This window comes from Vanacampus margaritifer, chromosome 2 (genome assembly GCF_051991255.1).
Source record: "Vanacampus margaritifer isolate UIUO_Vmar chromosome 2, RoL_Vmar_1.0, whole genome shotgun sequence".
NCBI lineage: Eukaryota > Metazoa > Chordata > Actinopteri > Syngnathiformes > Syngnathidae > Vanacampus > Vanacampus margaritifer.
In genome coordinates, this window is record NC_135433.1 from 22,631,353 (window position 1) to 22,654,608 (window position 23,256).

A 23,256-nucleotide genomic window follows, 5' to 3' on the forward strand; every position below is an offset into this window, starting at 1 on the left:
CACAAAACGTCTCGGAATTTCCGTGTTCTTTATTAGGGTGTAACTTGAATGCATTATGCAGAGTGCTGTTTCTAGCATTGTTATGTTCCCTTTGGTTACATGAGAGAGGATGCACACTGTATACTGTAACAAATATATAGCAGCATACATGAAAAGCGTAATCGTAATGATCAAATAATAGTGAAAACTGACCATTGGATCCCATTTTGGTTTGTAATGGTGTACTGTAATTAATAATGTGTCGAAGCTGTGTGACAAGTTAAAGGGCCAGAAACAGTAAACAGGAAATTGAGCACCTCTCTGCGAAATCCTGCCTTGCAACATGTTCCAAATTAATAAGAGCAGATTGATTTGACTTGAGAGTTGGAATTTTGACCATTTCAGAAGAAAAAAAAAAATGAAAAAAAACAACAACCTGCATTTTTAGGACAAAAACATATGATGTTGAAAGTTGTAATTTTACAAGAACAAATGTGTTTGTTGCAGGACTCTAACAAAAATTGCATTAACATTTTTAGCAAGACTTTTTGTTAAAGCTACTGTTACAGGTTATGTTTTAAAAGTAGAATAACAAAAGATTTTTACGGATTGAGAAGACGAAATGCACACTTGCAGTGCATCTTTGGGATCAGAATTTTTTTTTGTGGGTGAGTCTCTCCCTAATGGTACATGAATCACTAAATTATATGTTCAAAATGTGCCTAAAATTACATGTTCTGTTGTATTTAACTGTTACGTACAATGCATTTAGATTTGATCTTTTAGAAGTGTTTCTTTTCAAACATATATTGTATTTTGATAAATTTGGGATTGAACTTCTATCGAGAAAAAAGTGAATCAGTATGGTTTCTTATTTTCTTTTCTTGAATTACAATGTGTTGTTCACACTGGAACAAAACCTCTTCCTCTTTCTTGATTAACACTTAAGCCTGCTACATCATTTTGTCGTTGGCAATGACTGAGATACTTGGAGAGCGACAAACTCAACAAAAATATAAACGCAACACTTCTGTTTTGGCTCCCATTTTTTTACGAGATGAACTCACAGATCTAATACGTCTTCCACATACACAATATCACCATTCCTCTCAAAATATTTTCAGAAACCAGTCTAAATCTGTGATAGTGAGCACTTATCCTTTGCCGAGATAATCCATCCCACCTCACAGGGACTCGGAAAACCAGCTGGTTTTCTTCTATCCCCCCAATAAAACAAAACTGCCCCTTTCAGAGTGGCCTTTTCTTGTGGGCAGTCTAAGGCACACCTGTGCATTAATCATGGTATCTAATCAGCATCTTGATGAGGCACACTTGTGAGGTGGGATGGATTATCTCGGCAAAGGAGAAGTGCTCATTATCACAGATGTAGATTGGTTTGTAAACAATATTTGAGAGAAATGGTGATATTGTGTAGATGGAACAAGTTTTAGATCTTTGAGTTCATCCAAAAAAAAAAACGGGAGCAAAAACAAAAGTGTTGTGTTTATATTTTTGTTGAGTATAGGTGGGTGGTGCGAAAATTAGTCTTCTTTTTTTGTGCTATTTGCAGCAGGGCTTGGTCCCGAGCCCCTGTTCAGTTCGTGCAAAAACATCTCTAAAAAAAACAATCCTTTATGCCTAACCATTAGAAGTACAGTGTAAAGTAGCAAATGGAGGATGTGATTGATAATTGGGATGACGTTCAAGCAATGTTTGCGCTCGTGAGCGACGAGTGGGCGAAGTAGCATAGCGCGGCACGTGCACTTACTCTCCACGGCGAGCGTGACGGGTTGACTGGTTTTATTCTCGCCATTCTTGTCGTTGACGGCCTGCGCGTAGTAGCGGCCGGCGTCGGGCGCCACCGTGGACAGGATGACCAGCGTGTTGTCTAGGGTGATGGCACTAACAAAAAAAGACAACAAAACACGGTAAAAGTCTTTGATTACCATCTTTTCTTTACTGTCTCCAAACATATGCAAAAAAAGTACTGGATCTTCATGTGCAAATGAAAGCACTTTAGCACCTCCTACAGTAGTTTTCTGACATCAAATTCGCAGGTAGAAATGAGCGTTTGCGTAGAGGAACTGCAAGAGGATCTCCACAAGTTTATTAAAATTGTCTTGTTATAAATACTTCTTTTATTCTTGCAAGATTATGAATTGATTCTCACAGCACACAAAATGTGTTCTAGTAAATTATAAATTTATCATATTTAGTTTTTCTCCAAAAACACATTTATTCTCCTAAACATGATGTTTTTTTTATTTAAAAAATGACAAATAATTTTCATAATACTTAAAAAAAAAGGGGGCTTGTAAATCAATAGCTTTCCTTGTAACACAAGTTACTGTATATATATATATATATATATATATATATATATATACACATATATATTTATCATAAGATATAAATAAATTTTCATCATAAAATAAGTTTATTCCGACAAGATTTTCCATTTTAACATCACAACCTTCTTCTTATTATGCTACCAGGTAATTCTGTTGACATTAGAATTTTTTCCTTGTGAACAAACTTTGTTCTTACGGTACAAAATTGCATAGTGAGCAATTATTTTCGTTCAAATGTTGCTCTAATACTCGGCGCATGAGTCTACATGAATAGATGACTGCAACAGATGGCTGCTAATTGGCCAAGCAGATGAAGTTCCCAATTAAGCAAACACACGCACACATTCTGTATACAGTATTTTAAAAACGACTGTGATGGATTACATTACCAGCCTGTCCAAATGTCTTTTTGTTCCTTTTTTTTTCTCATTCCATTGCAAATCATGAAGACATGAAGAACAGCAGAAGAAACAACTCTTGCAGTCATTCCCTTTCTATTCCCTTTTGTGTGTGCGTGTGACTACAGACTCCCACACAAGGACGGCTGGATGCTGTTTCGGGTTGACGGTCTCATGTGAGAGGAGCCCATTAAATGAGAGCTGACGCTAAGCACACAGCCAGATTAGGCTCGACAAAACTGCCAGCATCTGCCTGATCGGTGCAGGATAAACAAACACACACAAACACACACTCCTGGACAATTAGGGACTGACACACACACAAACACACATTCACATCTACGCTTGTGCATATCAATGCGGCTTAACGCAAAGCGAGCAAACAGACGGTGACACGTGTCTTGTCTGCTGCGTCAGTCGTGGTATTAAAGACAGGCCGTGCTGCGAAAAGGCCATTTCAACTCACACTTATACATCATTGACCTCCAGAGATATGTAGAGTAGCTAAAGATTGCACTCAAGTAAGAGTACTATTACTTTGGAATAATTTGGCTCAAGTAAAAGTAAAAGCTCGTCTTCCAAATAATTACTTTTTCTGACTAGATGTAACTCCTGAATACAAGTTGCATTGGTTAAAAACACGTAAGAAGGAAAAAACATTTCATTTGCTTGGAAGTCGCACATTTTTGGGAAATGTATCTAACAAAACTCAGACCAAGAACAGTAGCGCTCGTACTCGCACCCAAAATCCTCATTTCCTAATTGTGGGTACTCGCCAGTGGAAAGAAGGTGGCGGTAATGCACAGCTAAGTCACAAGATTAGGGAAGAGAGATTTTGGGTGTTAGGCCATGCTCTAATTTTCATATATCCAAGTCACCTGAGTAGAAGTCACCTGACGGGCCAAACAATGGAAAAAAGTGTGACTGAAAAATAGAGTATTGTACAACATACATGACATTCATGTATGATACAGTAAACAAAAATCAGTTTGAATACAAATATTCAGTAAAAAAATGAATAAAAATACAATACCTTAAAACCTGGTTGCTACTTATACTGCGTATTTCGTCAATTGGAATCATGTGTGGTCTGTAAAACCCACGTTACGTGATTTGTAATATGTGTGGAATACTGTATGACAAAATAAATTACAAATGTTCATGACGGCATTATGATAGAATTTTTGTTAAACTGCGATTTGTTTTCTAGTAAAATTATATTAATTATTTAAAAATATATATATTGTTTTTCTTCCATATGCATGTTTTTGTAAAATTGCAAATTCACGTACAATTGTAAACTTATTGTTGTTAAATCCTAAAATAATTCAAAAGTAAATAATGTAAAAAAAAATAAAATAGTTACGTGCACGAAAAAATGATGAATTATTTTGGTAGCATTACACTTTTTCCACGTTTTTGCTTCAGGCTACCCTGTGGTCACATTTGTCCCTCATTGACGTCTTACAGTCTAAGGTGTTGCCCATGCAAAAGAAGAAGGCTCAAACTGCTGGCGTCATTGAAGCCAGCGCCCACCTACTGCCATTTAAATAATGCATGAGCAGCTCCACTATTTGTGTGGATGGATAAATGAATCCCAGGTGAATGCTGGCCTGAGTAAGAAAGGCTCTTCGGGGAGACTGAAGCACGTACGAACAAGCCTGCAAACTAACTTTATATAATATTTGGTAATATTATGAATTTATTCTGGTAACATTACCACGTTATTTTATTCTGGTAACATTACACTTTTTAAAAATCATAAATTAAAATAAATACATAGCATTTTTTTTTATAAACTGGCGGCAATCTTACAACATTGCACATTTTGCATTTTCTCTTAATATATTGAAAAATGATGACTTTATACTGGTAATATTACACGTTTCATTCCCACCCCGTGCAGCATCTCTTAATTCTAGTCATACTGTAAATATTATTGTAAACTATTGATTGTAAAATTATAATTTACCTTCATTTTCAAACCATAAGTCAGACCTTTGGTTTCGTTTGGCTTGTCTTGTACTGTATATTCAAATCAGAGCTCTGTTTGGCAACCCAAATCCCCGTTCCCTAATCATGTTGAAGGCAGCAACGAGTACCGGCTGGATTTGAAAATGGCTTATCTTAACAAGGATACCGTGTCGCATTGTGGCAACGGTAGAATCCTGGTTGGTTATTGTGACTTTTGATGCTTCAAATAGGAAATCCTTGCCGTGGCGGAAGCTGCATGCTAAACTAGCAATATGTCACACATGTGTTGCCATGACAACCTCTTCCTCTTTTTCTTCATCTTCTTCTTCTTGTACTTTCTGTTTCCAGATGGCAAATAGTTATTGCCACATCTTTCTTCTACTGTTGTTGGTCTTTTTGGCAAATACATTTCCCCCAAAAATCAGACTTATATTCAAGAGCGATTGATGTCCATCCATCCATCCATCCATTTTCTTGGCCGCTTTTCCTCACAAGGGTCGCGGGGGTGCTGGAGCCTATCCCAGCTGGCTTCGGGCAGTAGGCGGGGTACACCCTGAACTGGTTGCCAGCCAATCGCAGGGCATACAAAGACGAACAACCACACTCACATTCACACCTAGGGACAATTTGGAGTGTTCAATTAACCTGCCATGCATGTTTTTTTTTGGAATGTGGGAGGAAACCGGAGTACCCGGTGAAAACCCACGCAAGCACGGGGAGAACATGCAAACTCCACCCAGGAAGGCCGAAGCCCGGACTTGATCTCACGTCCTCTGCACTGGGAGGTGGACGTGCTAACCAGTCAACCACCGTGCTGCCGCGATTGATGTACGTATCCCAAATCTCTCCTTCCCTATATGCAGAACGTCTCCATCCTCAGTGACGGTCACAAGGTCACCCCAAAACCACTTACGTTTGCAACCTTGGCATCATAATGGATTCCACCCTCTTGTATCAATCCGATATCTACCACATCACTAAAACATCCTTTTTCCACCCGTGCCACATTGCACGTCTCCATCCCTCCCTCCTCCCTCTCTCAGATCACAGCTGAGCTGCTCATTCATGCTTTCATTACGTACAGACTCCACTACTGCAATAGCCTCCTCTTTGAACTTCCCTCCACTTATCTGCGCAAACTGCAACATGTCCAGAAGTCCGCCTCTTCACATACATCTGGTCCAGGGATCACACATTTCCAAAAGTAAGTAATAAATCTAAACGATAAATAAAAGCTGCCTCTCAAAATATTGCATCTTAAAATAAAACAAGGCGATAATAATTAATTGTATATTTTTTTCTCTCATAAAAATCCCTCCTGCAGTTACTTTGGATAATATTCAGAATGTTGTCCCATGATAAATTAAGTGTTTGTTCCGTCCCCGTCCCCGCACTCGTAACTCAAAACTCGTATCATGAATCACCTTTCCCCATTGAAATAATTGGAAAAACAAAAACACCTCTGTTTTTTTTGCAATGTGAAGAAAAAGAACACTCAACGTTATTGTACTTACAAAACACTAATTACCCGAAACAGCCTCTAAAATTAATTCGGCTGCAGTAATATTAGTCACTCCTTGTAGAGGATAAATAATATATGCCAGAGAGCATTGCATTCTGTTTCTACATGTTTTGCGCCACCATTTTGTGCTCAAATTACTATTGAAAAAAAGTGTTGATGCTAATTTTGTGTTAATTTTGATAGTTAATGTCAACTGAAAACATAACAGCAATAAACTTCTGATCAAAATGTCACTGTAAAGTATTGTCATAGTTTTAAAGCCACTGTATGGTAGTATTGCACTATTGTAAAAACTTAAAACAAAACAAAAAAAGTCATCTTACATGCCATACCTTAATCATTGTGTCATGCTGGTCACCCCTCTGAAAATGGACTGGCTGTTGCTTGAGAAGTTGTACCATTTCTTCAAATTTACAAATATTTTGTAGGCTATTTAAAATGATAACTTTTTAAAGGCACTGTGCAACGTTTTGACAAAAAAATAAATACTTCTTAAATACAGGATGTTTAAACTAACGCTGTCAAAAGTTAAAGAATTAACTGATTAATTAATCACAAAAAATCTCGCATTAATCATGAATTAACGCAGATTAATCACACTATTAATTTTGACCATACTGTAGATTATCCTTTGACATCCTTCTTGACAGCGGATGGCTACGTTTAAGGTAGCACAGGTTGTTTGAGCAATAAACATAATTACATACATTAAAGTAAAGCATTTATTAAATGTTTGCGTATGACATTTAGAATATTTGTTCATGTCAAAATATTGGGGTCGTTTTGTCCCCATTTTAAATTATGTAAGTAATTCATTGATTAGAAAAAGAGTAGGATGAGCGTGTACAGTGGATACAAAAATATTGAAGACATCCACATAACATTAAATGTCAAAAGAATTAGCACAAAACCGGTGCTCTTCAAATTTGGCGGGAAAAAAAATATTGATTAAAAAAACTTTTTTATTAAGGGATTAATTGTGATTAATCAAAATTCTAAAATGTTATTAATCTGATTAAAAAATGTAATCGTTTAAAAGCTCTAGTTTAACCATGAACTCCTTCTCAATCTACACCTCTGGGCTTCTGTTAATGTGTGGTGGTGATTTTTTGTGACGTGCGGCGGATAATGCACGGTCAAAAACGAGAGTAAATCTTGGCTTGGCATTTACCCGCTTCCGAGCTCTGAAGGAGCGGCTTGGGCTGAAGAGCGACACAGAGTTGGCCTGCTTGCTATTCGACAGGTAAGTCCAAACATGTTAGCTTGCTGATTTAGCAACATGCTAGGTTAAGTGACATTGACAAGGGTAACTCGGCAATAAAGAACAAGGCTCCAACTTTTTTTTATATCCTTATATTTACACCTGGCAATAAGTGAAGCTAAGCCAAAAGGCTGTAGCAACCTTTGGGGGTGGGTCGCGGGTTGGGTAGTTTCCGACGCTCTGGGCGGGCCGTGAAGGCATCACAGACTGGTTTTTTGGGAAGCTAAGTGCGCTTTTGGCTGTTGTGTTCTTGAAAACTGTTGTTAGCTCCACACTTGTCCTGATTATTTCACCATCGCTACAAGGTGAATGTCGTTTTGAACTATTATCCCTGTCGGTGATCGCGGATCAGTAATGTGACAAGATACCTCGTCACTCACTCTCGCGGCTTTCTTGGCTGAATGCGGTCAGAGGCAGGGGGCGTGAACGTTGACCTTGTATGGGTTGAACCATGGGAGGGGTCCGTTTTGAATTGTTTGTTGACAAACAGAAACGGTTTGATTACAAACAGTAATGGTCAAATCTACTGACAGTGCATTTAAGGTTCCAATATGAATACATCCTCCAAGAAAACTCTTGCCACGGTTGAGACAAACATGCAGAAATACATAGCACACACACTCGCACACACAAACCCAGTGGAGGGTGAGAGCTGTCAGTCATAACGTAGCATCAATTGAGGGCCTTTTGTCCAATTGGCTCTAATTGGTTCCCCCGCTGCCATATAGCCTGCGTGCCGAGCCTTCTATCATTGCACACGCACAGTCAATAGAGGCGCTATATAATAACCCACTTTATCTCTGTGGGGTGGTTCCGTCAGCAATGCTCCTCACAATCGCTGCAGAACTTTGCAGAAAGGAAACAAACACACACTACAAAGTTGAAGCCGGTGGATGTGTGGCAGCCTGGCAGGTGTTGGGGGGGCGCTTACATGCGGCTGCTGGAAGGGATCTTGCGTCCGTCGCGGAACCACGTGATCTGAGGCTTGGGGAAGCTGTGGATGCGGGGCGCGTGGATGAGGGCGCCATCGCCCTGCGACACCGTCTGAGAACGCTCGCCCTCCACGAAGCTGCTCATGTCTGCGGGAGGGCGCAGGGGCACAATCAAGAGGTGTACCTAATCAAGTGGCTTGTGAGGGTTAGAGCTATAGGAGGAGAAAAAAAAGCATGTGGCGTTATTGTGTGTTTGTGTGATTGTCATGCTAATCTCCTTATGTCACAACGACTCATCCGATAGTGTGTGCGTGACGAGAATCCTCCTCTTCATCTCCAGTCACATGCAGGAATGTATAGTCGTTATGTATAGGCTGTATGAATGCATGATATATATGTATACTCAACTATTTTTTTTCTCCCATTTTTTTAATAGATGAACTCAAAGACCTAAAACTTCTTCCACATACACCATACCACCATTTCTCTCAAATATTGTTCACAAACCAATCTACATCTGTGATAATGAGCACTTCTCCTTTGCCGAGATAATCCATCCCACCTCACAAGTGTGCCATATCAAGATGCTGATTAGATGAAGTGTTGCGTTTAGATTTTTGTGTGAATGTATGTCATGTTTTATTATATGGGACACTTCCTGTTGATTAATGTGTATACATGAATAGCTTAAATGTATAGTAGACATCATACAATGTATGTTCCGGGCTTCTTCTGTCACACATGTTCAATAAGGATGCATACTGTACATATATACATACATATATACACATATACACACACAAATATATACATGTACATACACAACTATAATAGGTATACAATGTATGTATGATATATACGTATGGTATATACGCAATCAATGAATAAGTGTGAATGTTGGGAAGAGAAGCGGCACACTTACAGGCAACCCTCACTTCAGTGCTGCACTGCATGATGGCCCCCACTCGGTTCCTGACGATGCAGCGGTAGTGGCCTGCGTGGGACCGGTCCAGCGAGGGGATCAGGTACCTAAACACAACACGACATAACATAATATATCATACAATTATACAATATCACATACTATGAGTGCCATTCATCCATCACCATCGACCAGACTGACAGCCACATTTGTCACGGGATTCTCCGCACTGAATATCTTGAGTGCAGGCCCCAAACAAACATGTTGAATTTTATAGCTAATACAGAGGAGCAATTTACCTAACATTGAGCAGTGGCGCTGGCATGATGGAATTCCTCGTGCATTGAACGGAATTACATGGACTTCCCACACGCGATGCATTCATGGTAAACGGCAAGTACATCATATTTTCCTGACCTGGCAGCCGACTCCACTTTTTAATTGCTTGCACTGGTCACACTTGCCATTGTAGACGTTGGCCCCAGCGTCACCCAACCGCCACCCCTTTCGGTGAAATTCATTGTGATGGCGGGGGTCTGATTAAATGAATTCCAGTTGGCTTCTTTGATCAGGACTGGAGAGGAATAGCAAGCAGAGGGGCTGGCCGCAGAGTCAGAGCCAGGGGAGTGCAGTGCCAAACGGCGAGGATCACAACAGACAGGAAAAAACACGGAGAATGGGGGGGGGGGGGGGAATGGTGCCAATGTGGACGTGGAGCTAGTGATGGTAATAACTAGCTGTCACCTGAGAGCCCCAGTCAATGTTTTCATCACGACACACAGCACTTATTAGTCACTAAAATGTCACACATTCTTTATTCTCTACACTCACATTATTACCAGAACTGTACAAATGTATTGTGGAAACTAAATAAAAACCAACAACTGCAAACTGACCAACATTATTCACAAAATAATAAAAAGGTATTTTCCCACAAAAATGTCATTATCGTAATTTTCCTTGTTCATTCTGGCAACATTACAAATGTTGTCTGGTAATACGTTGCATTCATTTTTTTCTTGTAAAGAGTACCTGTGGTGGTGAGAAATAGAAATACATGTGGTTTATCATGAAAAACTGCATACCAAGTTGTTTTTTGTTACACTGGTTGCATTAAAGCAAGCTTATAATAGCTCCCGGAACATATTTGTCGAGATGCCATGACTGCTACTGCTCGAGCCATATTCACCGACAAGGAGCGAAGCCGTGACGTCATCTCGTTGAAAGCTGTCTCCGCTCAACCGACCCTCCAGATTAAGCACGGCATTTTTGGATGATTTTTTGGTCCATCAAACCGTGGCTGTGTCCAACTGTCCACCTTTATCCCCTAACCTCTCATTCACTATCCCGCACTTTCTAGTTGCCTAATATATAGTGCCGTCATTCTGCTTGGCGATTCCGACAGCCAGCTCACTACTTTCTCTTCGTCCATGTCACGTGACCACCATACCTGTCACGACGCACCGGCGCATAAATCTTCGCGACGAGTATTAAAATTAACTAGCGGAAATATTTTGCCAAAAACAAGACTAGACGCAAAAATGGGAACACCATATATTTATCAAACTTTACAATATATGCTAAATTTTACTCCAGAGGTACACACAAAAAAGGGGTGGCTAAGTTCGAGCCAGACAGTTTTCCATCTCTCCCTCCTTCAGCGCAGCTGAATCTAATGATCAGCTCATCAGCAAGCTTTGCAGAAGCCTGATAACGATCCTGATCATGAATCAGGTGTGTTAGTGGAGAGAAACATGGAAAACAGGCTGGATAGTGGCTCTCGGGACCGAACTTGGCCACCACTGCTTTAAAACAATACGATTTTATTCTTGGAATAATACAAATTTCATCACAAGAACAGATCTGACTTAATAAAACTTAGAAATTAACAAACTAATGACCAAACATTACACAATTTCCATGATGTGATTCTTGTCATATTGCAAGCTTTTTTTCCTAACTGAAAATGTTACAAATTAATTATTGTAAATTTAAAACGTATTTATTGGTAATATATGTCTTAATTCCCTTTAGTAACACATGCAAAAAATCTCTTAAAATACAAATTCCCATTATATTTGGAATTTATCATGCTAATATATATTTTATTTAAAATATTTTTTTCATTTGTAAATTAATCTGTGTAAAAAATTACAGTCATTGCTGTAAAATAACAGATATGCATTGTTGTATACAGCGGTCCCTCGATACTTCACGGTTCACTTATCGCCGATTCACTGATTTGTATTTGTGTTCAAAATTCATTGCTTTGTTATGGCTCAGTAGAAGCGTAACTTGCTCCCGACCCAAAAAATAAATAAATTAATTAAATAAATAAATAAATAACACCTGCGAAAAGTGAGTGAACACTCTACTGTATTTACAAATGATTTATCCTGGTATTATCTTAAGCATAACTATTTTGTTAATATATTGAGTTAATTCTGGCAATATAATTTTTCCCTTGTAAAATTATGACGACAGTAGAAAAAGTCATGACATGATACTTTGAGGAAATCCAGCAGTCACGACATTCGCAGAGAGCCCTTGTTAGCATGCGTGGAAGGTTGTTTTACCTTTTTTATGTGTTTGTAGGAATAATTCATTCACTTAATCAGAAGCTGACACAAGCTATATCAAAACAAGTGCAAATACTGTATGTGTCCACAAGAACTCAGTGGCCGCTAAAACAGTGTCTTACTGCTGACGGAGCACGGCGGCACACCCACACTCATACTATATGATTTATGGAAGAAAAAAAAAGATGCTCTGTGATTGTTATGGAGGGAGAGGAAACATCTCATGCATGTTGAATGCAATGAGAGATACAAATCGGAATACATTCTACAATGCCCTGAACACAAGATGGTCAGTCTCCGGGCTGAAATTCACACAAAAACATTACAAAGACACAAGCTCCGAATGGGAGCTATTAGTTACAATTAAACGCCACTGCAGGAAGATATTAATAGAAGCCATTTTTCTTAATACAGCAGTTGAATAATACGTTTTTAATCAGAAGGGTTGAAAAATATCAATCTTTATTCTTATAAATAGAGCTGTCAAACAATTATTATTTTTTTAAATCAGATTAATCACATCTTGGAAGTTTGATTAATCACGATTAATCGCTTAGTTAAATAAATAAATAAATCGCTAAATAAAAAAATAATAATAATAATAATAATAATAGGAACATGATGTTTTTTTTTACACGTTAAATTACAAATTAGTTTTCATGAATACATTACATTATATATATTAATGCAATAAAAATATATTTTTTTTTGTTTGTAAAAATACATTTTTGCTTGAAGTATACTACAAATTCTGCATTCTAACATAATAATAACACAAAAAATTAAATAATAATAATAATAATAATAATAATAAAAAAACATAAAATTAAAAAAAAAATTGTAATAAAAAAACATGCTTTTTCATTAAGTAATATTCAAAACTAACTGTCTTTATTTTCTACAAAATAAAATCGTTTCTGCAAAAATGATACTTTACTAATATGATTTCTTCAGTTAATTTTAGCAGAATAGCAACTTATTTTCTGAAAGCTTTTTGCTCATAAATGTTTTCCTGGTAATATTTTTTTTAATGTTATGTGGTATTACAAATTGAATGTTATAAATATATTAAATATATTCTCAACTTCATTTCCTTGTTTTTAGTTTTAGTTTAAAAAAATATTGTATTTTAATTTTGGCAACATACAATTATTGAATATTGAATGAATATTAGTGCCTTTTTGCAGAAAAACTAACATTTTTTAAATAATTTGAAATTCTGCAAATTCACAAATATTTAAGTCAGAAACTAAATCCGTAACATCACACATTTGTTGTTGTTGTAATATTGCAATATTGATCCTAACTTGGTTTTCACACTATAGCTAATTTGAGTTATTATTTACGATAAAATGCAGCTACAGGAAGCTAATAATAGCAGGCAAACAATGAAAGTTTGTTTACAGTGATTAAGTTATTGAGATATTGCTTACCTGTATTCCAAGGAAAATCGCGTGAGCTCGGTGCCGTTGTAGATCCACTTGAACTCCAGCGGCCAACTGCCCTCCGCCATGCAGGTGAGGACCAGACGGTTGCCCTCCAGGTGAACCTGGATTTGCGGGGGCTCCATCTTGAAATAAGGCGGCACGTCATCTACTAGACACAAAGAGTGGATGCAGGGTAAGGAAGAGGCCGGCCAGTTTGGTAACCCCAACACTGCGGCAATTCTCGGGAAATGAGGTCTCCAAGTGAGCCATTTCCATTTTTTCTCCTTCCTCTGCTGCACTGATTGAGACCTTGAAGGTCAGCAGGGGAGCACCCTGCCAAAAGGCACCCTGAATAAGTTGTTACTGCAAGATGAGAAGAAGAAAAAAATTATTCTTTTATTTCTAATGGATATGTTCTGGCCAAAGTGGCAGCGAGGGGCAATTTGCGCAAAGCAGAGGAAAGTGTAAATGAAGCACACACGGGCGGACATGTACGCGCGAGGGCTTTGGCAAGAGGAAGCGGAAAAGCTGAGGAAATAATGAAAAAGTAGAATGGCACTCAGTAGAGCGCAAGACCATCGCCAAGGCCCAGCAATTCTAATTTGGATTAGCTCCAAATTCTACACCATCATTTTGTCACCCACCTCCTGCATATGAATGAATTTTGTTGTGATACGTTGAAAAATGATACCTCTCCAAGAGCTTGTAAAAAGTTACTAAAACAATCAATCCAATCATCCATCCATTGTCTACAGTATTTACCCTGCGGACGGTCACGGGTGACAAACAATAAACTGAATCCACAATGCCATGAGTGACTGTCATAACAATCTGTATCTAAATTGTGTGAATCTCAGTTCTTCCTCTCAAATTCTGAAAACATTTAATCAAGATTCTAAATTCCAATTATGTTGTGTATTATAATGACCCGGGTTCTACACTAACTTTTGCACTGCTAGCACTGGTGCAACCAACTGAGGATTTAGTCGCACAATTTTATTTTTGGAGGTATGACCATATTTGGTCTAAGTTTGTTGAAAAAGGCATATTGTTTTATCGTTTATTCCAATCATTCACACCCATAGAAAAGGAACGTTCTCCAATTGCAGCGGCGGTGTGCAGGAGGAGACAGGCAAAAGACTGCAACTTTCAACCATGTTTTAAACAGTGAGACTGCACAGGGAGCATTAAAACATGCACTCACGCTAGTGCGACCGGATGAATATTTTTACCAGAACACACTGAAAAGTTGGCCGCATAGCCGAGCATACTGGTTGCAGTCTCGAGCCGTGATGACAATAAAGACTATTCTAGTCTATGGACCCAGCAATTTTCTGGCAACCAGTCCTAGGTGTACCCTGCTTCTTGCCCAAAGTCAGCTGGGATAGACTCTGTTGACTCACTCTCAACAAGTTTGCAAGGCAAGACAAGTTTATTTCTATAGCACATTCCATTAACAAAGAAACTCAATGTGCTTAGCATTCTTATGAAGCACAACATGACCTCTGTTGACGATAACAAATACAATAAAATAAAAAAAAACTTGCTTTTACTAGCCAGCTAACAAGAGATTGTAAATAGATAGCTATATACAGTAGATGGGCCGATAGCTATATGATAGCGAGTTGATGGGCTAGATAAATGATAGCTCAACAGCGAGATAGCTAGATGATTGATTGATTGGTAAAATGCTTCTTGCCAGCATTTTTTAACTATTTTGCTAGCTACTTCAAGCTACCTACAGTCGAGAAGGTAGACAGATCTAGCTAGTTAGTTGATAGCTAGATAGAAGAGCGATAAACCGCTAAAATCATTTGTTAGCCCACCAGCATTTAATTTTTTTTCTTCTAATTGCCAGCTAATGAAATAATTACATGCAGCTATAGATGGACAGATAGCAGCCAGCTAGCTGAGAGCATTACAGAAAAATGATAGCTAGATAATAGTCAAATGTTGTATACTAGCCAGTAGGTGTGTTACAAATAATAGATTCGGCTAAATATCGCAATATTACAGCGCGCAATTCTCGTATCGATTCTATATGCGGCCGAATTGATGATTAAACATACATTTTTCACGGATATATTAAACAAAACATCTTACTTAGGGTTAGGGTTTACACTTTAAGACTGAAGTTTTAGATACATAAATACATTTTCATACAAATCTTACAGTGTACATGTACAAGTTTACTGATTAGTATTTTCTAAATTTGAGTAAAAAAAAATCACAATAATAGACTTATTGATTCATATCGGGATTAATCTGGATCAAATCAAATTTGTGACCTATGAATCGTGATACGGATCGAATCGCCAGGCACTAGGCAATTCATACCCCTACTAGCCAGTATAAAAATAAAAATAAACTCCTTTTAATAGCTAGCTAGCGTGATAACTACAAAGCTATATCAATAGATAGCAAGATAACAAGATAGATGGCAGCTGGTTAGCGAATTATGTAGACATATGATAGCTTAATGATAGTGAGTTAGTAAATAGCTTACTAGCTACAGTAGGTAGTAGCAGCATGCATGGATTGATTTAGCATGGGCCTACTTAATAATTCTAAAAATAACCCCTGCATGAAGAAAAAGAGGATGCTTGCAAGTGAAGATGTGTCTGTAAGGAATTGGAGTGGTAGGGCCTGCTTAGTAAAAACACAAAGTTTCCCGGTCTTAAAACCTCTTTTCTCTGACAGGATGACTTATGCTTTGTGCCTGCTGTTATTTATCTTTATAGTTCCCTAATGCAGCCACATTATATGGGCTCCCTTCCACACACACACACACACACACACACACAAGTGCACACACACACATGCACACACACAGCCTTTAAGGTGAAGACAAAGCGCTTTCATTTCACTTGATGAAAAAGGCCTGATCAGACATATTGATCTGTCTGCCTTGCCAGCCATGGGCGACACCAAGCTGATCGCGCCTGTGTTTAGTCAGGATGTGTGTGTGTGTGTGCGTGTGCTAATTAGACCCCGTACAAATAGTGAGCCACCAAGGCCCGTGGCACGCCTGGTTGCGGGCACACGTGGGCCTAGCTATTGCTTTTTAAAATTCATTTTTATTTATGTGTTTTTACCGAGAGAGCTCAGTATTGTTCATTCGGTAATTTTACCGATTTGACATGTCATCATCATTGACCCCCCCCCACACACACTTTTTTAAAATTTATTTTAATTTTTATTTTGTATGCGGGTATGTGCATGTGCGTGTATATGTGTGTGTGCATGTGTGCGTGTGAGCGTGTACTCATTAGTTCACCTAAAACCTATTAAAAACCCATACCGTTCACCTAAACCGAATACTTCAGAATCCAGCTAGAGTCGTGAGGTTGTCAGGAGACCCGAGGAAGGATCAAAGAAAAGAAAGGAAAGTGAGATCCAGCACCGACCAGACATTACCTACTACCCACCGGGTTACCAACCAGAGTCTTTCGCCAACCCCAGAAACATCTAAATTCCAACAAATTAGGGAAACCTCAAGAGACCAAAGGACAGACTGAGGAAAGGAAGAAAGGCCAGACGAAGCAGAGTGAGATCCACAGACACCAGCCTCCACTGATTCAACAACCAGAGGAAGAAGCAGATTGTGTTTGAATTTCGATAGATGCTGGTGTGGTGTTTCTGGCATGCATGAAAACTTCCACCAAAGAGGGGAGCCGTCGACCCCGGCCAGGACAGAGCAAGCACAACTCCCCTAGGGCCCCCCAGGCCACGGCAGCGCCAAGGCACAACCCCCGGGCCCTATAGGGCCAAGATATTGCTGATTGCTGGAAACCTTCTCCCTCTCTGTTTCCACAAATAAGTTAGCACCTTAAGATTTATGGTGGTGAAAGCAGAGGATGGTGTGGCGGAATTGGGACTGCGTGAGGGCAGCCGTGCTGAGCCGGAACACCGGTACGGAAAATGCAACCTGATTGCAACTGTAAATAAGAATGAATGTGCACCTCTGTGTGTCACACCGGCAGTCATTCATGCACACAAATGGCTCCAAACTCTCCCCTACGGGAAACTGCATTCAGTCCCCATTTGTGCCCAGCACAAACACATTGCCAACAAAACAAGGACATGACACAATAGCTGCTTACACTACATTCAGCCATATAAGAGTAGAATTGGGGGTTATTATTTTAACTCGCCAAAGTGGGAAACTGCTGCTCTGTCTGAAGTGTGCGTTCACACAACAAACTCAGCTTACCCCATTAAGATAATTAGATGAGTGACAGACAATCGCTTTCGACACAAGGAAGGGCGGGCACTAGGCAGTGAGTCTTAAGTAGTGGATGGCTCTGTTAGGCTTCTGATATTGTGTTGCAAGCCGGCAAATTCCTGAGTAGACTTCAATCCTAATCCAGAGTTTTGTACGTTACACAAAGGATCTTGAGTCAATAAACAGGCAGAAAAAAAAGCCGTCTCAGATGGCCAATGTGTGAGGTCGTCCCATCGGTAACCGAGGATTTTCCTCAGGGACTTGGTACCAAACAAGTCTTTGTCTAAGGTCACTGGTTAAAGACAAGGTTTGGCATCCAAAATGCAAGACAAAGGGCACCATCGGACTCTAAAGAATTTCAATATCAGGAAACAGCAAACACTCCGTCTCCGGTTCAGTGACTCCATTACTCTCCCCATGCTCTGCCCAGACATCTGTTAACCTCATGAGCACACTCCCCAGAAGTAGTACGTTGCACATCAGTGCCTAACCATGAACTCTTTGCGGAACCCGTAAGAAAACAAGGCCCGGGTGGAAATTGCAAACCGTACATACAAATGTCCCAAACACAGAGAAAGTTAGTTGTGGGGCATTGATTGGTTTGGCAGAACCGCCCCCCCCCAAAAAAAAAACATATCTCAAGGAGACACACCTTTGGTTCTGAGGCTAATGAGCAGGTCCTGTCAGAAAGCAGCTCAGTCTATCTCTCTGATGTCATTTGCAGTTTGTGCTCGTGCAACACTCAGCAAGGAGAGATCAGATAATGCTACAGCTTTTACCAGCGGCTATCAAGTCTCTCGTATAAATCCCGGCAACCCTTAGTGGGATATGCACCTTTAGGAAACTGAGTCGAACGAGATACGCAAGCTGGATCGAGAATGTACTTTGCATTGATAATGACTGATGTTGTCGGAGCGATATTAATTCAATAATACAATTTTATGTAATCTGGTGAACATTTACGTATAGTTCGTGCGGCCAACACAGCACACCAAAACTTACTTGTGACACTACATTATTTGACAAAAAACAGGGTGGACATGCCTTAAGTTCACATATCAATTAAATAGGAGGACAATCATTTTGGCTTAGGTAGCTCCAGGATTTGTATTTCCACTGAGTCTTACTGATGACCCAAGCTCACGTAGCTGTCTCAGACAGTTGGGCAACGTTAAATTGCCAAGGTTATTTGCCAAATTTAACATCAACATTGACATAATAAACGTTTTACGTCAATGTTTTCTGAACATGGAAAGTTAAAAAAAATTGTTTAATTCCCAACGCCAGTTTCACTAATTGATGTCAAATCCAGTCAGTAGGTCATTTATCACAGGACCGACAAGCGTGAACTCAAACAGGAAGTGATATATTTTAACATGAAGTAGCCATGTCAGACTAATCCCATTATTTACTTACTTGGATTTAGACAAACCCCAATTCAGGGATTTGCTCAAATTAGCCCCAATTGGAAGCAGGTATTCAAAACAGACAATTTTTTTTCAATCTTAACAAAAGTGTACATCCGTACCTGTGTTTTTGAGTACCGTTTCCACATGGCTCCCTATTCCACTAGTGACCAATTTCCATTGGCAAAAGCAGGAACTACCAGGTACTATTTCTATTTCACTTCTCTGTAACTTTGGAGGACACACAGCAAGGAGTGGCAACAAATGAACACATTTTCTAATGTCCGTGCCGTAACTCTGGTTTGCTGTCATACTCCAGTCTGCACCTAGCAGCTGAAGCGCTTCTTTTTCTCTCTGCATCCAGTTTGCACTCATATGCAAATATAGGATACCCTTGTTTGCTTCTATTGTTGTTCTTTGTCATTTTCATTCCGACTGATGTGTTCGAGGCGGAGTTATTTTCTTATAGTTTCCCACGGGAAACGTGGCATACTGTATGTCAACACTTAATCATACAGGGGGTTCAATATGCCTCCATTTAGATCACACATGTGCCTGTCCTGGCATTTGATCATCTTGAGAGTATTACAATGTGTATACTACTTTGCTGAAAATGGGAGAATGGGTGTAAATTGAGCTCACTCTAATCACTGTGGTTGCCTGATTCAGTAGCATATGTACTTTTAAGGTCCTGCCGAGCAACAAATATATGCCACATGATGGTCAATGGTGAATCTCAAGGCGCTAGGGAGTTCCACTTTTCTGTAATGATGAGATGCAATAGACATGCATTTAAACTAACTAAAAAGAATGTAATGCAAATCTACACTGAAGTCTAATGAGTTTTGCTGTTGTCTGACCCTCCTCGTTCTCATCTTCTTTGGATTGCCTCGGTGAACCGCTGATTGACACGCCACCATTATGTATTTGCCGGTCTGCACATGTAAACATGAAAACTAGGCGTCTATTTTTGCTTATGTAGATGCGCGCGAGTAGTAGACCGCTCTGCAAATATTAAACATGTCAGATGTACGTGTCGCTGCTTGTTTCAACGTCATCGCTGCATCTAAGCTTTGAATCGTTTTTGAAGCTACAAATGGAATATACTGTATACTGTGGCTTACGCGACACTGACCTATTTACGTGTTGATAGATTCGCCAGCACGATGAAAAGAGGCTGCATTGTGTCACTACAAAGACGGCAAGACAAGATGAGGAAAACGAAATGGAAGGACTGTCACTTCCTTCATTCCGGTGATGAATGGGTGGACGGCAGAGGCTTTGGCAGGTGCATGATGACCACTTCAGGCTTGGAAACGCACGAAAAATCTCGAGGAGTAGCCGGGAATTCCCGCCACAACTGATGGAAGCAAACGGATGCGGTTGAGCAGATCGGAAGTGGGAGGGGAAGCTTCCCTGGCCAGGGGAGCAGGCAGAGCAGGCCAGGGGAACACCAACGCGGCACATTTGGCGCGAAGAATGGAAATCAGGACTGCACAGACCTCCACCAAGGCATAACAATGCTAATTTGGATCCTCCTGCATATGCCTGGAGTTGGCATTAAAATTCATGAATAGGAAGAGGAAAAGATCCCCTATGTGGCTTTTGGCAAACTGAAAACGGGACTCCTTGTGACTTTTTTCAACAGTGGCTTTCTTCTTGCTAATCTTCCATAAAGACCACATTTATGAAATGCATGACTAATAGTAATCCTTCCTTTGGTGTGGAAACCATATATCATTTTCCTTCCACCTACCAAACCTGCACTACTTTGACTTGGGCTATCAAATGAAACCTCAATAAAATATATTTACTTTGTGGTTGTAAACACACAAAATGTTTTAAAAGGTCAACACATTTACAAGACAGTGTACATTTTTTTTTATGAATAACACAGTTGCATTATTTTATGAAAAGGTGAGCAGTGAACTAGCTTGCGCTATGGCTTGAGAATATGCAATCATGTGGCATAAGAAAGCACACTCAGTTGCCGGGAAACGTGTTTATTTGGGTTTTACAGGTGTTTTTCATCAATACTTACTGTTAATTAGAACTTAACACTGCACATTAACTTGGCTTAATAAGCCTATAAGACTGTGGCAGATTTTGACGCCAGTGGTGACGTAGCACCGGTAAGCTGCCCTGTTGCACACACACAACCACACACAGAATGCTAATGGCTATGAGACAAAGACAAACAGCAGCAGGGCAGCTTAGCGGTGCAAAAAAGCCTGTCGGGTTCCCCGTTGCTCCACACCGGCGAGCAAACACACAGCTTGGAGTTCACGCTCTGCTTTTTGTCTTCCTTGACTTCCGCTGCACTCCTTCAGTAGAGAGCTCTTCATGCCCCCCGTTTAATCCTTAGGCACCTGTACTGGGGGAGCCCACGGCGTCGCATGATTGCTTTTGACCAAAATGATGCGTCTAAGGGGAGCCACCGCCACTGCCTGTTGAATCATTGCAGGATCTTCTTCTTGTTGAAGTTTCTTGTTATTTCTTTCCTTTTCTTTCACCCGACTATTGTCTCACTGCACTTTTTCACGACGAAGTACCTCTTTCATCATGGCTATTGGTACATTTCAATTGACAAAATCAAGTACTACCAAGTACTTTGTTGTTTCTAGTACCTCATCCTGGGCTTCAAGAAGGTCAATGACTATGTTTACATGCAGGCAATAGCGCTTTTAAAACCCGAATATTGGCAATATTGGGCCTTTGTAAGGCCATGTAAACATGTGCAATAACCCGAATGTGCTCTTATTTGGGTTTTTAAAAACCCGAATAAGACCTACCCCCTTTCATAATCCAAATTCTTGCTCATATAAACGCTTTTGGAATACCTTTGAACGGCACATTGTTTTTCGCTGTGCGCATAATCTCTATTTTTTTCTTCGTCTTCTTTTCTTCGTCTTTGCTTATTTGAATTCACAAGGAATCTTGGTCTATAGAGTAACGACTTGTATGCACAGCTCCGTCGTACTCGCTAAAGGAGCCTTGCTTGAATACATTGATTTCTCCGCGGCATTTTCACGTTATTTTGTGTCTTTACAGCGAAAATGCCACAGTTTGTGTCCATTATACAAGTATATAAGTCCGTGCTTCTGGCGTGTAAGCCACCGGAAATACTAAAGCCGGTGAAAACAAACATGACGCTCGCAGCAAAGAGCCACACTTCTGGAGCAAGAACGAAACCGACTACTCTGTACTTTAATTAGCGTGGTGAGTGACATGAATATAATGTATTTTATTTAATGTAGTACGTTAAAAGCAGAAATGACGTTATTTACGTAATTATGTTGTCCGCGCATCGCGGTCCGAACGGGATATTCCAATCGAGCACAAATGACATGTACTGTAACTCGGTCCGCCAGGCATGTAAACGTGTTACCTGTATTGTTGCACAAACCGTAATTCTGACCTTAACCCGAATATTGACAGCATGTAAAAGTAGTCAATGTCTTAAAAGACGTTACAACATTTTAATCCATCCATCAATACATTTTGGCTTGCAGGTGATCAGCCAGTACCAGCTAACTTTGGACTCACTGGACTGGTTGAGAGATAATTTTAGTCCACTGAATGTGAAACTACCAATTACAAATAATTGAGATATTTCTATAATCCAATTTGAGGTTGAAACGGTGGCTCTCTCTTGAGTTCCTTCTTAGTGATTAAAAAACATTTTCATCTGAACGGTGTGCGCAATCATTAATAATCAGCTCATTTGCACAGCAAAGTCTCTGGTGCCGTAGTATGCTCACAAAAGGGGCTCTATGTTTTTTGTGGCCCCACTCAATCGACGGAAAGATGATTTAGGTGCTATAAATAAAGGGGACGGGGAAGGTATGTGATTGAGTGCCACTTATACAGCGCCATGCAAATGCTGATCCGTGGGCCATTTGTGGAAATGAACGTCAAACCCTATAGAGGCTCTCCTTCTTACTGTTGTCTTTCAGGGCTGATCCGACTTGTTTGGCGCTTGTTCTAATGGGTCACTTCACCTCAGCCTCGCCGTCGCCCCCGCACTCTTCTTGTTCTTTCTGTCTTTCCTTTTTTGTCCTCTTGTAATTTGTCGCTCCGTGTCCGAACGTTTCCCAGTGATGGGGTGTAAATCGAGGCAAGGCTCTTGTCACCGTGACAGAGTGACGGAGCGTCCTGACCTTCAGACCCGCTCTCAGGTTCGGAGGCGTGAACGAGGCCGTGTGTGCATGTCCTCAAGCGCCAAGCTCCTTATACTTTGTAATGCGTGTTTTTGCTTGCTATGCACTCATACATGCGGC

At 39.9% G+C, this 23,256-nt stretch overlaps 1 protein-coding gene across 3 annotated transcripts in view; it reads right to left on the reverse strand.

Annotated features, from left to right (window-relative positions):
- Window positions 1-23,256, reverse strand: part of sdk2a (sidekick cell adhesion molecule 2a) — a 184,521-nt gene that overhangs the window by 64,970 nt on the left and 96,295 nt on the right. For all 3 annotated transcript variants that reach the window (XM_077558667.1, XM_077558669.1, XM_077558668.1), the window contains exons 2-5: window positions 13,352-13,514; window positions 9,340-9,446; window positions 8,417-8,564; window positions 1,748-1,881 (exon numbers count right to left, since the gene is read on the reverse strand). In XM_077558667.1, coding sequence (XP_077414793.1) covers window positions 1,748-1,881; window positions 8,417-8,564; window positions 9,340-9,446; window positions 13,352-13,514 — 552 coding nt within the window. The remainder of the gene's footprint in view (window positions 1-1,747; window positions 1,882-8,416; window positions 8,565-9,339; window positions 9,447-13,351; window positions 13,515-23,256) is intronic.